The sequence below is a fragment of the Polypterus senegalus genome, chromosome 6 (assembly GCF_016835505.1).
Source record: "Polypterus senegalus isolate Bchr_013 chromosome 6, ASM1683550v1, whole genome shotgun sequence".
In the NCBI taxonomy this organism is placed as follows: domain Eukaryota; kingdom Metazoa; phylum Chordata; class Cladistia; order Polypteriformes; family Polypteridae; genus Polypterus; species Polypterus senegalus.
The window spans coordinates 63,108,723-63,125,554 of NC_053159.1; the positions used below are offsets into that span (position 1 = coordinate 63,108,723).

Genomic DNA, 16,832 nt, shown 5'->3' on the forward strand with positions numbered 1-16,832 from the left:
CTGAAGATATTTTCTGCTTTCCTGAGGCAGCAGGAGCTGTACAGTTCATCCAGAGAGGGTAAAGAACAGGCAATGATCTGCTGGGCAGTCTTTATGATGCGCTGAAATATTTTCCTCTGTGCTGTTGTGCAGCTGGAAAACCACACACAGAGGCAGTCGCACAGGATACTCTCAATAGAGCGGCGATAGAAGGACACCAGCAGTTTTTGGGGGATGTTATTTTTCCTGAGGACTCAGGAAATAAAGTCTCTGCTGAGCCTTCTTCGCCAACTCCGCTGTGTTCAAACCCAATGAAAGGTCTTCCAAGATGTGGATTCCCAGAAAGTGGAAGTCTGACACCCTCTCCACACAGTCCCCTCTGACGTAGAGTGTTTTGATGTCCGTTCTCTTTTCCTGAAGTCCACAACTAGCTCCTTGGTCTTAATTGTGTTCAGGAGCAGGTTGTTAGTTCACCATGCTGTCAGGCACTCCACTTAGTCCCTGTAGGCAGACTCATCCTCCCCAGAGATGAGCCCCACCACAGTGGTGTCATCTGCAAATTTGCACCCCCATCCACCACAACACCACCATTGTCAGTCATGTGTGTACAGCGTGAAGAGGAGGGGGCTCAGTACACAGCCCTTGGGAGAGCTAGTGCTGATGCCGATGGCCGAAGAGATGTGAGGGCCCACCCTAACCCTTTGTGTGAGGTGTGTCGGGAAGTCTTTAATCCATATACTGGCCGATAGTCATTCAGGCAGGTTATGGGTGATTTTTTTGGTAAAGGGAGTAAGATGGAGGATTTCAGACAGGGAGAAACTGAGACCTGAGACCGTGACAGGTTAAAGATCTTTGTAAAAACCCCAGCCAGCTGCTCTGCACAGCTCCTCAACACATGTCCAGGGACACCATCGGGACCTGCTGCCTTCCTAGGATGGACAGCCTGGAGCAAGCGTTTTATCTAGTGTTCCTCCACCCTAAGGGAGGGGGTGATGTTGCAAGCTGCTGCTGCATGTGTAACAGCTGTGCCTCTGGTAGTTCCACCTCAATGCGAGCAAATAAGTGGTTCAGCTGCCTCACCTTCAGCAGCTCCATGACTGGTCCAGTAGTTGGTGAAGTGCTGGACTCCCCGCCAAACCTGCATGCTGTTATTACTGTCCAGGTGCTCTTCAATCCTCCTCCTGTAGTCCCTCTTAGCCTTTCTGATGCCTCTCTTCAGGTTGGACCTATCATGCTGTAGAGAGCCTTGTCACCGCACCTATAGACAGTGTTCCTTTCCTTTAGCAGGCGCTGAACCTCTCCTCATCCAGGGCTTCTGGTTTGCACAGACACGGATATGTTTCTCAACTGTAACAGTGTCAATGCAGGTTTTGATGTTACACAATACACTGAAAGCGTAGAGTTCCAGGTCTGGGTTTTCAAAAATGTCCCAGTTCGCCCCTTTGAAGCAGTCAGGCATCATCAAGGAAGGTTGTGATGCTTGTGGTGGGAAGGGCAGATTTGTGGAGAGGTATGTATGCAGGAATCGGCAGTAACATGTGGTCATACTGGGCCAGGTTTGGAAGCGGTTTAGCTCTGTAGCCCAGCTTGATGTTTGAGCAGGCCTCGTCTAGTGTGTTGGCTCCTCTAGTAGAGCCATTTACTACTGGTGGAGCAACGTAATATGATTGTTAATGTAATTGTTTTGTCATTGATTTGAGTTTCATGACCATTTACAGCACTCCATCACTCTCCTTCTTGGTCAAATGGCCCTTACACAGCGTGGAGGCGTGACTGGAAAAATGTTGCCTGGTCTGATGAGTCTCGATTTCTGTTGAGACATTCAAATGGTACGAGTCAGAATTTGGCGTAAACAGAATGAGAACATGGTTCCATTATGCCTTGTTACCACTGTGCAGGCTGGTGGTGGTGGTGTAATGGTGTGGGGGATGTTTTCTTGGCACACTTTAGGCCCCTTAGTGCCAACTGGGCATCGTTTAAATGCCACGGGCAACCCAAGCATTGTTTCTGACCACGTCCATCCCTTCATGACCACCATGTACCTATCCTCGGATGGCTACTTCCAGCAGGATAATGCACCATGTCACAAAGCTCGAATCATTTCAAATTGGTTTCTTGAACATATATATATATATATATATACATATATACACACACACACACACACACACACACACACATATATACATATATACACACACATATATACATATACACACACATATATACATATATATACATATACATATACATATATAATTAGGGGTGGGACTCGATTAAAAAAAATTACTCCGATTAGAGGTTGTGTAATAATTAATCTTGATTAAGCGTATGTAATTGCACACTTTTTTTTTTATTTATTTTTTTTTTTAATTTAAAAGGGTTTTAGTGGGCGACGGAATCAAATAATAGACATGGACATGAAGCTCTTAATTTCTGAAAAAAAAAAAAAAATGCTTTTAAACTGCATTTGAATTCAAAACAGAAACAAAAATATCATCCCTGGTTAAAATTGGGCAGACTTAAAAATAGTGGTATTTTAATTACTTTAAGTACATTTTCAGAATGGTATTGTCTTTAAATAATAACCAAAATTTCAACATAAAGTACAGTTTTTCTTCTTAAAAAAATAAGTCAGAAACATAAAAGGTAATTTGACCAGATTAATTAATCTTTAAATTTAGTAACCTTAGCCAAAATTATTTTGTACATTAGGCTAAAACAGTGTGATCATTGAACATTTTGTAATTAGATGTAATTAGAATTACTAATGGTCACGGAAGTCCAATGATCCCCAGTAAGAGCCACAAACTCCGCTTTCTGTAATGCATCTAATTTTGCTTGGCTTTTCAGTGTGCACAAAACCATGCTTTTATCAAGGCTTCGCTCGGGTAGTCTTTTGAAATGAAATTTTACTCCGATCAGTCGTAGGAACACGCTTAATTCCGACTCTTAACATTTTTGTAGCTCGTTTCTTACTGCATCAATAAACAGCTCGTCTTCCTCTTTATCTGAGATGTGACACACTGCATGCATGGGTTTTTTTTTAAAACACTGTCTTCCTTTAGCGGGAAACTCACTTTTTCCACCGTGCGCTTTGTTTCCGCAGTAGCTGCACTTATGAATATGCTTGTATGTATCAGACGCTTCGTATTTTTTTGCTGCCTTCTCAATTGTGTAATTCAGTTTTTGTTCAGCACTCTTTGGAACTGTTGCTTTTTGTCTGTGCACTGCATCAGTTCACGTGAGTCGCTTGGTGTTCTTGCATCGAATGTTCCCAGCTGTGCTGGTGCCATCTCGTGTGATGTCCACGGCTGTATGTAATGTCAGCTAAGACCCGGCACTTAAAAGTTTCTCTCGCAGTTTCGCTGAGTTTGTGCCAAACACCACCCTGACCATCTCAGCTTCCTCTGCATAAGCACAGTCCTTCACACGTGAATATTTAGCGGCAGCGTTTCTATTGGATTGCCGCTGAAAGACGGCCTTATATGGGCAGGCACTAAATTACAAACGCCAGCAGCAGCCTGTCTATGAACTTAATTTAAACTTTAAGTTTACACCGTGCTTTGTTTCCGATGTAGCAGCACTCATGAATATGGTTGTATGTGTCAGACGCTCGCTTCTTATTGTTTTGCTGCCTTCTCAATTATATAAATGCATTTTTCTTCAGCGCTTTTTTGAGCTCTTCCTGGTTTTCTACGTACTGCGTTGATAGTCAGTTCACGTGATTACGTGGGAGGCGTGATAATGTCACACGAAACTCCGCCCCCCACGGCCATCCAGCTCAACTCCATTACAGTATATGGAGAAAAATTGCTTCCAGTTATGACCATTACGCGTAGAATTTCGAAATGAAACCTGTCCACCTTTTGTAAGTAAGCTGTAAGGAATGAGCCTGCCAAATTTCAGCCTTCTACCTAAACGGGAACTTGGAGAATTAGTGATGAGTCAGTGAGGGCTTTGCCTTTTATTAGTATAGATATGCACACACAATCCCCCTCCTCTGCTCTTACCAGAGTCTCTAGTCCTGTTGTGGTGCCGCGATATAGCCTGTTAGCTCAATAGCCAAGTTCAGTGTGCATGAAAGCAGCAACTGTCCTTGATCAGAAGGTCAGATGCAACCTGAAGCCTCACTTCATCCATCTCGTTGACAATAGATCTGGTGTTCGTGAGGAAAAGGCTTGGAAGCGGAGGTTTGTGAGGCTGTCTCCATAGTCTAGCTAGCGCTCCAGCCCTGCAGCCTCGCTTCTGCTTCCTTTCTCGGTGCCGCCTTCGTCATTGGCCTCCGGAGATGGTAATCCACAGGGAGCCGGGTGTCCTGGCTATATCCACCGTAACGCTGTGCGAGTGAATTAATTCCGCCGTAACACTCCCCTCACAGCAGACTCCGATCTTAAGATCGTCTCAGTTGTGGTATAGGTTCACCCAACTGGATGTAAAACGAACTAAAATCAACATACACACAAAACAAAACTCAGAAGGAGAGAGCACTAAGCCGCTGCAACTATACGAGTCGCCATATCTGGGGGAAAGAAAAAAAAAAAGTCTATTTCATGGTTAATGACAGTGTCATTGGTGCCATGAAACTACAAAAGAAAAAAACAGCAAATGAGACTTCATTAAGAGATCATTGCCATGAGAATATGAGCAGGTCACATACTGTACATGTGGAGCAGCTGAATGGTCTCGTTGCAGCTAAATGAAATTTGCTTCATTTCCTACATCATATAAAAAAGGACCCCAAAAAGGCTATAAGCTCTTGGACAGGTTGAGGGATTCAAGCAGACTTTCACAAGGACACTCTGCATTTAAGTTTGCGGTAGAAAAATCCAATCAACAAGACCTCTACTGCTTCCGGAGAGCATACAGATAAACCCACCAGATAACTATGTTTAGAAGGTCATTTCACATGGTGTGGGCTTGAGATGGATTTGATGCTTAAGTCAGAAAATGTTAATGTTTCTAGATATGAAATTTGAAAAATATGTTGGAGGAGTGGTGCCAGTGAGGCAAGTCCAGGAAACAAGAGACTAAAGGGAACGGAGTACAGATTGGAGATTAAAGCTCATTATAAAGTGGAACACAACAGTCAACATTACAGTCATTAATAACAGATACATAATCCTACAGATAAGGACAGAAAGAGGAGTTTCGATAAGCTCCTGAATTGGCTGTGTAGGCCATATGCCACTAAACACAGCTCAGTGTTGATCCTACACTGCAAAACTCTCCACAGGCAAAGCAACAGCAAGAGCATAATCATAATCAGATGAGCCATCACCAGGTAAGGGCTTCATCTCTAAAGCCTTTGCTTCTATTGGCACTCTATGCCAGAGAAACAGTTAATCAAAAAAGCAGTTTAAGATCAAAACAAGCACTTTGAATGTAAATAATAATTTGGCAAGAAATGAAAATGTATGGATATGATGACTAAAACATGTTTAACAGTTATTAACCATGAGGATTAAATTAACCCCTTCAATTTATCTCAAATGTTGCTATCACTCTAGACATCGCCCTCAGTGTGATGCCCAGTGATGTTCAGGTTCTTAGAGCACCAACATAATTCTTGCCACAATATTCCACCATGGTTTTACACAGTATATTCATCTCACCCTGTGTTAGTAATTGGTCACTGCTACATCCAAGAAGGGTGGAGCAACATAACACCACACCACCAAAACAGGCATGGTATTCTAGATCACTCATGACATGGCTACACTTTTGTGCCACATCATAAATCATCAATGTGAACCCCGGTGTCTTATTGACTAAATACTTGAATGAGACAATGACTGTGGACCTGCAGTTACTTTAAATCTGAGACTTCAGAAAGGCAAGCCATCCATGCCACCCCTCCTCCAACATCAATATCAGAAGCAGGTGTCTCAATTTTGAAGGATTGCAGTAAGTGACTATCAATTATTTCAAATCATAATTCCACCTATAGCAGCTTCCCTAGAGATAAGTGCCAGTGAGAAGCTAAGATGTGCCCTTTACTTCAGCAAACCACAGATCACTCCAGCCAAAAACGATCCCTAGGCTGTAGGTATCCGACATCTTGAGGACAACTGAAGTGAAGGAAGGCGCATAGGTCACCATTGGACAATTTCAGAATTTACAAATGAAAAATAAGCAAAACAGTTACCCTGTCACTTTCCATGCTTTTTAAATTTTTGGTTTTATTATAGCAGTTATATCTCAATTTGAAAAAGAAAAATTCAAAAATTCTAATTCAAATTCTTTTTCATCTTACAAATATCTAGGCACCATCATCCACCAACTCCTGCATTAATGAGCATTAGACAAATAACCTGTTAATATCATTAAGATGGTTTAAATGATCAATTTCGAGTCAAAGTAATTTATTCACAGTTATTGGATATGTTAATTTGCCACATAAAATTTTGTTATAAGGTGAAGTGCATTTTATAAAATTTTAGAAATACCTTGTCTGCTCTTGCAGCTTTCAATGTGGCTGAATGGTATCATGGTCCATAAAAAAAAGGAATAAAAAAAGCATTAAAAAAAGTTACCAAATATGCCCTTTGAAGAGGGAAAGATTTTGATTTAACATGTTTTCTGCATATGCAAGATATCCTTGTGATAATGAAAGGAAATTAGAAATAATTTATCAAAGATTCTTGGAAATATTTTTCTTGAATAAATTTCTTTTGGCTTGTCTGCTCACAACATCCCTTGTTCGGCAAGTTATTACAGCCCTATCATGCCCACAGTGACCAGATATATTTTGCTTGCAATTCTATTTTTGCTTCGGCAGTTCCGTTTCTTCAGTGGTTATGTTCTCCCGCATCTTGTAACAGCATAGAGATGCATGCTCAGACAATATTACTTTTCCCCCCTGAGCACTGTACTCAAAACACAGCCTAAGAGATTCTGTATATTTTGTACAAATAATAAATCTGAAGTGGACTAATTACCCTGTATTGCAATTTTAATAACATCCTTAGATTTGTTTAAAAAGGCCAAGCCACCTGAACATCCCAGTTTCTGTGGTGTGTTGTGCAATGATATACACGACAAAGTAAACACTCAGGAAATTAAAAGGGCAGAGTGTGCTATAGAGCAGACCGATGCGCAACAAACCAATTACTGACTGCTAAATGCATAATGAGTCACTCTTATGGAGGATGTGATAATAAAAGACCTTAAGACAACGCGTTTAAGTGAGTGAACTAAACTTAATACTCACTCAAATAAATCAAGGAGAGCATGTAAAATTCATGCAGACCCTGGCTCCGTGAAGTATGAATGACAGCTCTATGATACCACCCTGCCTATGCCTACCTCTACTAAACTTAAACCTGATTAAACTGAAATGAATTGGTGTTATTAAATTGACCTTAGCCTCTGTATACATGTGCGTGTGTATGTGCATGCGTCTTTGCAGGTATCGTTCCCGATTTGAAGCTGTTGCTTGCTGGCATAAGCTCCAGTTGCCCCATGACTCTGCCCTGGAAAAGCAGTTGGGAAGATGGATGCATAAAACAATAGTTTTTCTCCCTCGATTGCATACTATGTGCCTGTACACTCTCACTGATGCACGTGTGTGCATTATCAATCCAGCAGTAGTAGGAATTACACTTTTGTGAAAGATACAAGGTACTGTATATTGAAATTATAAAGTGATCATAAGTGGGTCTTTCAGTTATTATGGTGCAGCTGCCTACAGAACAGAGACAGCATGGCCCTGGGGTTGAAAGGATGCCTCAGAAGAAAAACAGGGTAGTGTACAGCTAGAAAACTTAAAATGGCTGAATCTCATGACAATGGGTTGCTTTTTACTTATGTACTTTCGTAAAACAAATAGACATGCGGTTTTGCAAAATGTGTGTAATCTCAAGGAGTAGTAGGTTGAGAGCATGAACTGACACAGCACTTTGCCACACAAACCACATGACAAACCACCTCAGGATCCCAAATTACAACCCATATGCAGCCATGCAATGGGTGATACCTCAGCATCCCACTAGTTCAAATAGAGTGGAACAGTGCAAGTTTTTTTTTGCAGTGGCTAGAGTGCCAATCCTGCCACCAACCACCAAGTTTTCCCTGCAAGTTGGAGGCCCTACTTGCAGGATTGGATTACAGGTTAACCTCATACCCAGGACGGAGCAGGATAAGGGCCTTGCTCAATGGCCTATCGGAATGGAATAATTTCTGGCACTTCTCAAGAACATCATCAAAACTTAGCATTTGTGGTTTGAAAAAGAAAAAAAAAAAAAAACATTCAGTTTGTTTTAAAGCTGTTCTTTATAATAGTACCCTGGCATCAATAAGCTCCATTATAAAAGAAAAAGATTGGGCTAGTTTTTTGAAATCTATGAAATGTTTCATTTTAAAACACAATTTCATATTACAAAATAATAACCATGATTGTGAAAAACAACCAACTTGAATAAATACCGAACATGTCTTTTAAGGTTAAAACACCACATTTAACATTACTTGGGTATACATTTTCAATAAAGTGTGTTTATTTCTCCTGTTTGACAACAGAGAAATGCCCTTACAGTCCAAACCAGTTAAAAATTAAACAAAGTCGTCAGATTAGGTGAGATCAAAAGCAGAGCACACCCTCAAAGTCATCGATATTATTATTAATAATAACCAATAACTTGTGTCTACAATTAATATATATTGCTTCATTCTTGAATACAATGAATCTCGACTGATTTTAGAAAGCGCAATAAATGTTTTCATTTCAGGAAGCATTTGGCTTCTCAATAGTGGGAAGTCTACAGAGGCCAAAAGCCCTCGTTTCAGTCTCTAATCAGCCTTGGTATACAGTAAATCTTCAGCGAGAAGCACAACGACACTGTCTGAATATTTTTGAACAGCTTCAGTGTATTATGGGACTCTTCCTGATTTAATTTATTTTTTTTCCATATTTAATGATGTTTGTGGCCGTTTTAGATCTTCGACTACTGGGGAATCCAAAATAGTATATTAGTTTCTTACTGTTGCACTCATGATTCTGAAATTTTTTTTGGAATGTTTTAGATGCCATTTTTGTTTTGTATGAGCACCACCACTGTTTGGAGGTTTGCTTATCCATTTCCTTGGTATTGTCCTAGACAATCATTGTGTGTTAACACCACCAGTGCAATGGGATAAAATGTTTATGAATTTAAAAAAAAACACACACACTAAAAAACATCTTTGAAACCCTTGCATTTTTATTGTTTTTTCCGGTTTTAATCTTTTTAGAGTGTCTTAACTTTGGAATTAGGATTAACGTATTGAGCTCCGGTGTTTTCTTGCTTTGTTCTGGGTCTTCACCTTTAATTTTGTTTATGAGTACCTCTTTCTCTTGATCCTAATCACCCTCTCAGCTGCTATTTTCCATCTTAATGGAGCACAAGGGTTCGTAGGTTCCTAGGAGCAATGTAGTTTTTCCGAAGCACAATTTAAAATGCAAAAGAAACCACGTGAGGTGAACAAATGTCAAAACAATCATTCACAACCACCACACCATTGTGTCATTGTTACAATATTAAAATTCATATTTAAAAAAAAGCACATATTTGTGATATGTCAGCATGGGAAGATACGGTAAGTCTTAGTCCTGGAGAATACAGGCTTAAGGATTTTCATCTATTTTAAACCAAACATGTAGTACCGGAGGATTCATATGTCAAAATGAGAAAGTTTTCATTGATAATTAACTCTTTTAACTTAATTTTTATTGACTTTAAGGTTCAGACCCTGAAATATTTCTTTATTCCTTAATTAGCAGCCAAAAAATAATGATAAAAAATGAGCCAACACATAACCAGCTAACCTGTGTCCATCATACAATATTTGAAAATAAAAGTTAATCATGTTGGTCTGCTCAGATCCACAAAGCATTTTGATGTGCTCTTTGAAAATAGAAAATCATTCATTTTGGAAATTTCTGCCGTGGCAGAATAAGAGCACCAACTTGCAATGGAATTAAATGATAGGTTTGCTTAACAAGAATTGGCTTCTAATTAAGAAACTCAGAGTGAAGTTGATTGGAGTTTGAGTTCCTGACTTAGCTGGTTATCTGTTGGTTCACATGATATTGCATTTGTTTGGGTGCCATTTAAGGACAAAAAGCAGCAATTCAAAGAAATGAAACTTAAACACAAAACAATTAAAATGAAGGTAAAAAAGTTAATCAGCAGCAAAAACTAGTCACTAATTAAGGGTTAGAATGAAAACATGCAGCCACAGTAGCACTCAAGAACTGGAGTTGGAGACCCCAGCTCTAGGAAAATAGTTTATTCTGGATTTAAGGGCAAAGCTTTTGAGAAAAACAAGACTAAGTACTTGAGGGAAAAAAAAATTGAATTTCTCTTAATAAAGATTGTCTCCCAAAATGAGACAGACTGAAAAACAAACAAATCATAGGCTGCAGATAAATATCCCACAATATATTGTAAAATACATCTTATTCAGAAATGACAAAAAAGTTACATTTTACACCTACATACTGTACACTAAAATGCAAATGTTTCATTATATGTCAAAAAATGGTATTTCAGATCATAACGTTTTAGTCCACTGGGACTTAATACAAATTAAGAATACTTGCTGATCCAAGAATGAGTACTTTGTACAATACCATGTGCAGACATCAGGTTGCCAGTTTTTCTGTTACCTTCACAGTATGGCAAAGCTCAACAAAATCCCCACTCCCAAGCAGGCTTAAAGTAGTGGCAACGTCTGATGAAATCGGCATGCGAGTATAGCGAAAGACATGTTTACTTGAACCCATAAGGTGCAGAGTAGTGGTCACTTTGTCATTTATTGATCTGATGCATTTGAACTTTACCTAGATGACTGCCTATATACTTTGTCATCTGCATATTTTACTTTGAATCAAAACAGAGAATCTCTTAACTTAAACTTCAGTTACCATTATGATTTCAAGGTGATTGCTCAAAAGGTAGATTTAAAGAAATGAGAGGGAGTGGACAGCACAAAAGGGACTAAGCTAAATCAAAGTCACAGGAATAAACAAGGGTCAAATACCGAAAAGAACTGACAGGGAACAAAATGGACTAAACCGGAGACGAAAACCAAAACACAAAGACAAAAAGTTGCCAAAAAGTCTTAAAACTATTTTGATTACCTCAAGCTAGTTCTAAAGACAGACATTTTTATTTGTACAGAATTCAATACAGTATATAGATGTTTCCACACTGCACATGACACCAACCACCACACTTTAGCAATGAGTGTCACCAAAATAATGGCAACAAAAAAACACTTTTTCACAAATTTCTAAAAGTAGCACCAAAATGATACTATTATAACAAGGAAATATTCCAAACACATACAAACATGCACAATTTGAAATGCACACAATTATGTTAAAATACATCCTCGAACCTGGATGTAGATTTGTATACTCAGCTTAGCACTTCTTGACATATCAAAGTGTAAGCACATTCAGCGTGATGTTGCCTCACACATCACATGATCTGCACATTCATCTTACGCTCACTTTTCATTTGGTTATCCATCCATTTTCCAACCCGCTGAATCCGAACACAGGGTCACGGGGGTGTGCTGGAGCCAATCCCTGCCAACACAGGGCACAAGGCAGGAACCAATCCCAGGCAGGATGCCAACCCACAGCAGGACACACACAAACACACCAAGCACACACTAGGGCCAATTTACAATCGCCAATCCACCTAACCTGCATGTCTTTGGACTGTGGGAGGAAACCGGAGCACCCAGAGGAAACCCACGCAGACATGGGGAGAACATGCAAACTCCATGCAGGGAGGACCTGGGAAGCGAACTGCGCCACTGTGCCGCCTTTTCATTTGGTTAACAAATTGAAACTTATTATCGCATGTACCGATAAATGTTCTCATACCTTGCAAATGCAATGTATGCCATATTCTCTGATCAAAATAGCACAAATTCTATACTGTTCTATTTGCTTACATGCAGTGGACTGTGCCACAACTGTAACAGGATGAATTCCAATGGAGAAGCTCTAAAGGATCACACAAAACTTCTTGTGTGTCATTCTGGAACTCGTAGCTAGCAGCGCACTTATTCTGTATGACCTCAGACATTTCACTTCAGGTGTTTAGGCTTTATTAATGGACACATTGTGTCTGGCTGGACAGATGCTTCTAGGATGTACTATGGACTACCCCATTATATATCAGTCAAATTCACAAGCATTCTTACAAGTGGCCGAGTGGAAAAATACAGCCTTTTTTTTTTCCCTGTAAGTACTACCCGAGACGTTCACAAGCAACTGTGTAATAATGAAACATGAAATAAAAGAAATGCAACACTGGACTTAAATTTCAGCCTTCACTGCTGAAAGAAAAAAAAACAAAAAAAAAACCAAAAAAAAGCAAACAAATAAGGTAACAAAACAATAAAATATGAATATAAATATAAACAGCTATCCTTCAGTATCTTGTGTGACAACCTTCTGCAACTACCACTTCTTTATGCCTTGGAATCTGCTCTGGTAGGATGTTATCCAATTCCCACAGAAGGGCACGCACCCAAAGTTGCCATTGACAGACAGAGGGTCATGTCATACCAAAGTTGCTCAGTGTGGCACAATCAGGAGAAATGGCAGACCCAGGTAGGACTTGCACATTAGCATTATATCCTGAGAAGAGCTGTTGACCACAGAAGTTATTTATGACCTGCTACAGGGCATCATAATCTGAGGTGTGAGCAGAAGACCTCTGGCAGGTTGAATTGCTCTGAGGCCAGCAGCATGTCCTCTCACGGACATCATAGTGTCTGTCCTGCTGGCAGCAACAGTACATGTGGCAGGTCGAAAATGATGCGTTTTCCTTGCTCTGGTGTGGTCACTGAAGAGAGACCAGATTCTGGCTACCAGTCTGCTGTAAACCTGAGTGCAATCAGGACACACCGTGGAACAGCTTAATCCATAGTCTCTGGCAACACATGGACAGGACGTGCCGCTCTACAGCATGCCACTGACCCACTCCTAATTACATCGGAGGCATTATACAAAGCACAGAAAGCTGACAAAGGGTGTATTTTATCTTGGTTTGACCTAAACTTTGACTTAAGGCATTTTAAAGGTGACCTGATCATGTGGTAATTAGCCTGGACCTCATGGATTAAAAATACACCTCAAAAGCTTGTGTGTTTAGCAAGATGTAATGCTAGCCAAACATCTAAAATAAATTGACAAATTTTTGTGGAAGACAACAAGCACTGCCAGTTCTATCAATGCAGAAAATGTGGCATTTTTTCCATCACTATATAAAACAAGGAAAGGTGCTGGAAGCCTTAATTATCTCTGTATAAATATAATTATCTCTGTATACTGTAGACATGGGATTATCAGAAATGACAATGATCACAGAATATTTCATCTTCTGGAAGATTGGAAATTGTTTGCAATAGTGTTGTCAAATAGACAATTAAAAGAATTGCAAGGATTTCACAATCCTTCTTCCAGGAGGTACGGTCAAGTGTTGCAATCCTCATGACGCATCTATTTAATGTTTGACAGTGATATATTGTACTAACTTAATACTTATACCCGTTTATCAGGTTCTTTAAGAAGCACAGGTTGGCATGGAAATTGTGATAAAGGCATTGATTCTGTGCCATCACATATCTTTACAAACATCACATCACAGCACAGGTTAGGTGTGCAATATAAAAACGAGACATGCTTTTGCGATCACTAGCAAAAGCTATCGCCAACCCCCCCCCATTTTTGTCACTCTTGATTCCTCCCAATTATCTCAAAACTCTTATTCAGGCAGGCCAAGAACCCCTATTCTTATATGTCATCTTACTCCTCCATCCTCAATGCCTCTGCTGAAATGTATGACAGATGGCACAGGACACCTCAGTTCCCAGCCACTTCATTCCAATCCAATTGCTTGATGTGCTCATTCTGGCAAATACCAATTGTTAATTTACAATAACACTCTTGTCTGTGCTCTGTGATCATTGCAGCCAAAAGTGTGCATCCACCTGCCTCCATTAGTACCCATTCCTCATGCGACTCACTCCTCTGCCATCTTGCCACGAACAAGCTGAATTTTCAGCTGAGATTCAAGTCGTATCACTCAGTACTGGCCCCAATATTCAGAAAGAGCACACACACACACACAAACACCAAATCACAAAGCACATCAAATTGAGCAAACTGTCTTTCTTCATGAAAAACTGGTCTGCTTTTTACGGCAAAGGAGTCTTTTGACAAAGATGCAAACAATCACAATTTTAAAAACTCAGTACAACAGTGGTTAGTTACTGATTACCACTGCTTTACAACCACTCTTTCCCTTGGCTCTGGGCCTGTTATACAGTAGAAATAAACATTTTTAGTACAGCACACAAGCTCACAGGAAGAACGACGAGGCTGTTCATCTTCTGAACATCCCAGCTGTCGTATTAGAAACAGAAGGGCTTTTAATCTCAAGTTATGGCTAGCCAAGCAAGCCACAAAAGTTAAAGAAATTTTACTCTACCTGCTGATCTGACACTGAGCTTTGGCCTGCATGCCAAGTACTTGTGTAGCCTGTGACGAAGGTGTAATGGAGGCAGGATGTTTGACAGAACTACAGGTCTCATTGAAAAGTCCCATCAAATAGCACCATGTGACATCACGGACAGATGGCCCCTCCCAAACACTGACATCAGGGAGCTTCAGCCATTCAGAGTGCACTTCTGCTTCAGGTTGCTATGGGGATTTTTCAGAGGGATGGCAGCAGGAAATGCTACAGTGGAACAGTAATGTGATACGCAGAGGCATTTCATTTTAAGGAAAAGAGAGTGGCATATGCAGGTCAAAAGTCTCAAGTGTGTTGGATTTACGCTCTTTGTTTGGGACCGATCTTCACTGGAAAAAAGTGCATTCAGGTGTACAGTTTTTGCAACTAGACTGTTCTTAGCAACGATTAATTACGTGGAAAATGAATATGAATATATAAAATCTAAAAACCTCAGCCTTAAGCCTGTGCTCAGAAACATTTTTTTGCAAAATTTATTTTTTTTTTTCAAACTATGCCAAACACCACCCTAACAATAGAACCTAGCAGTGGCAGTCAGGAGAGGCACAAGTCAAATCATGAATATATGCAAACAACTAGGAACAAGAAACTGGCACATTTCCATTAAAGGAGCAGCTAGACACCAAGACATGTATCTCAGTTTAAACACCTCACCTCACTATAGGAGTGCTGCCAGGCACCAGTATCACAGGAAATGCTTCTGCATTGAAGATTTCATAACTAAGCATAAAAACCACAGTTTTACTGTGAACAAAATAAGGAAATTGAGAAGCACAGGTGATCTAAGAAAGTCATTTCTCAAAAAACAGCTGAAGCAGGACTTCACATACTAAAAAGAACACTTACCTTCAACAGTAAGCACACATGGAATTTCTATAGCATTTTTTTTAATTAGACACATGCTTATTTTCAAAAATATTCTAATAATGAAGAGGAAAGTATAATGGATGGGTTGCCGGGTGGTGTTGGTTAGGAAAGACAGTTTTGCAAAGGACAAGGAAAGGGGTCTAGCAAGGCCACAAGACAGTAAAACCACATCCGACAAAAGATATAACCAAAAACGTTGGCATGGCTAAACATCCTAAGCACCATAAGGCTCCCATATGAGAGAATAAGAGAGAACTAGAAACACATAAGCAATGTTCCCAGGAGTGCTACATGGCAGGCACCCTAGACAACTGCTAGGATTCATTACCCATTAACCTCAAGAGAGAGGAGCGTCACAAAGAGAAAATATAATAATTCCAGAGTGATGGCGAGCACATGGTCCGGTTGGCAGAAGTGGGACCAGATTGTAGTTTTAAAAGTAAAGGTTGGCAGTAGGGCAGTCGTAGCCTTCCATTGTGTGAAGCTGTATAATCCCAAAAAAGAGAGAAAGGAAAGAAGTGTTGCACTTTGTAGCAAGGCAACCCAGAAGCTGTCAAAGACACCTGGCCCTTTAAGGCTTATGGGTGAAGAGAGACCCAAAACTAGTTTCCACAAAGCCAAAAGGAGGACACCCTTGTCTCTAGAAAAAGATTATGGGAATCGGCTGGTGGTAACCCTGAGATAATGTTCAATGAGGCAAAACCAAGCTAGGAGTCAGGAGGTTGGCTGACATAGGGGGGAATCAATGGAGGAAGTGTGAGGTCAAGGTGATGAGAAAGACAGGCAGGAGCTGAGGGAGACCACAGGCTATGTGGTAGGTTAGCAAATAGACAGGCTAACTAACTGAGTAGACAAGGGTTCAAGGTCCATAGGGGGAGGCGGTCCGGGAATGGCAGAAACATTTGTAGTCAGTCATTTTCCAACCCAACTTCTATTTAATATATAATTTATGTTCATTCTTTTTTTTTTTCCCCTTCGTCCGTTTGGTAGAAAAAAAAAAAACAACACACAGGCACACACATGCAGTTGGGGGTGTAATCAAATGAAATGAAAGGGTTGTGTCCCGAAGGGGGGAGAGAGAGAGAGAGAGAGAGAGAAATCAGTATTTTGACAGGCAGCTAACTTGTGTTTTTTGCAAGCAAAATTTTTATGAAACATGTTAAATGCATTTCAACAATAAAGATTAAGTCTTTTCTTTTTGTACTGCTCTTAAAAATCAAACATTGGAAAACTGACAAATTCATCCCTCTGTTTATCCCTACTTTTTGTATTCCATGGTTAGTTCTAATTTTAAATTCAGATTAGTTTGCCACCATATTATACAAGGAGCAGACAGCCAACACAAGGTTGCCATCTCTTGTTGCAAGGCATAATTGAAACCCAACCCTGTAAATGCAATAGAATCCAATTAGAAATCACTTAATTGAAGGTAACCAAAAAAGGGACCAA

General features: G+C 40.1%; 1 protein-coding gene across 6 annotated transcripts in view; it reads right to left on the bottom strand.

Moving 5' to 3' along the window:
- acot7 (acyl-CoA thioesterase 7) overlaps positions 1–16,832 on the bottom strand; it is a 238,928-nt gene that overhangs the window by 186,312 nt on the left and 35,784 nt on the right. For 2 of the 6 annotated variants that reach the window (XM_039756120.1, XM_039756118.1), the window contains exon 1: positions 14,475–14,594. The exons of 3 other annotated variants lie outside the window; for them this stretch is intronic. In XM_039756120.1, the coding sequence (XP_039612054.1) occupies positions 14,475–14,590 (116 nt within the window). In that variant the 5' untranslated portion in view covers positions 14,591–14,594. Of the gene's footprint in view, positions 1–6,428; positions 6,458–14,474; positions 14,595–16,832 lie in introns of those variants that run through there. One more of the 6 variants, XM_039756124.1, reaches the window with a different exon arrangement.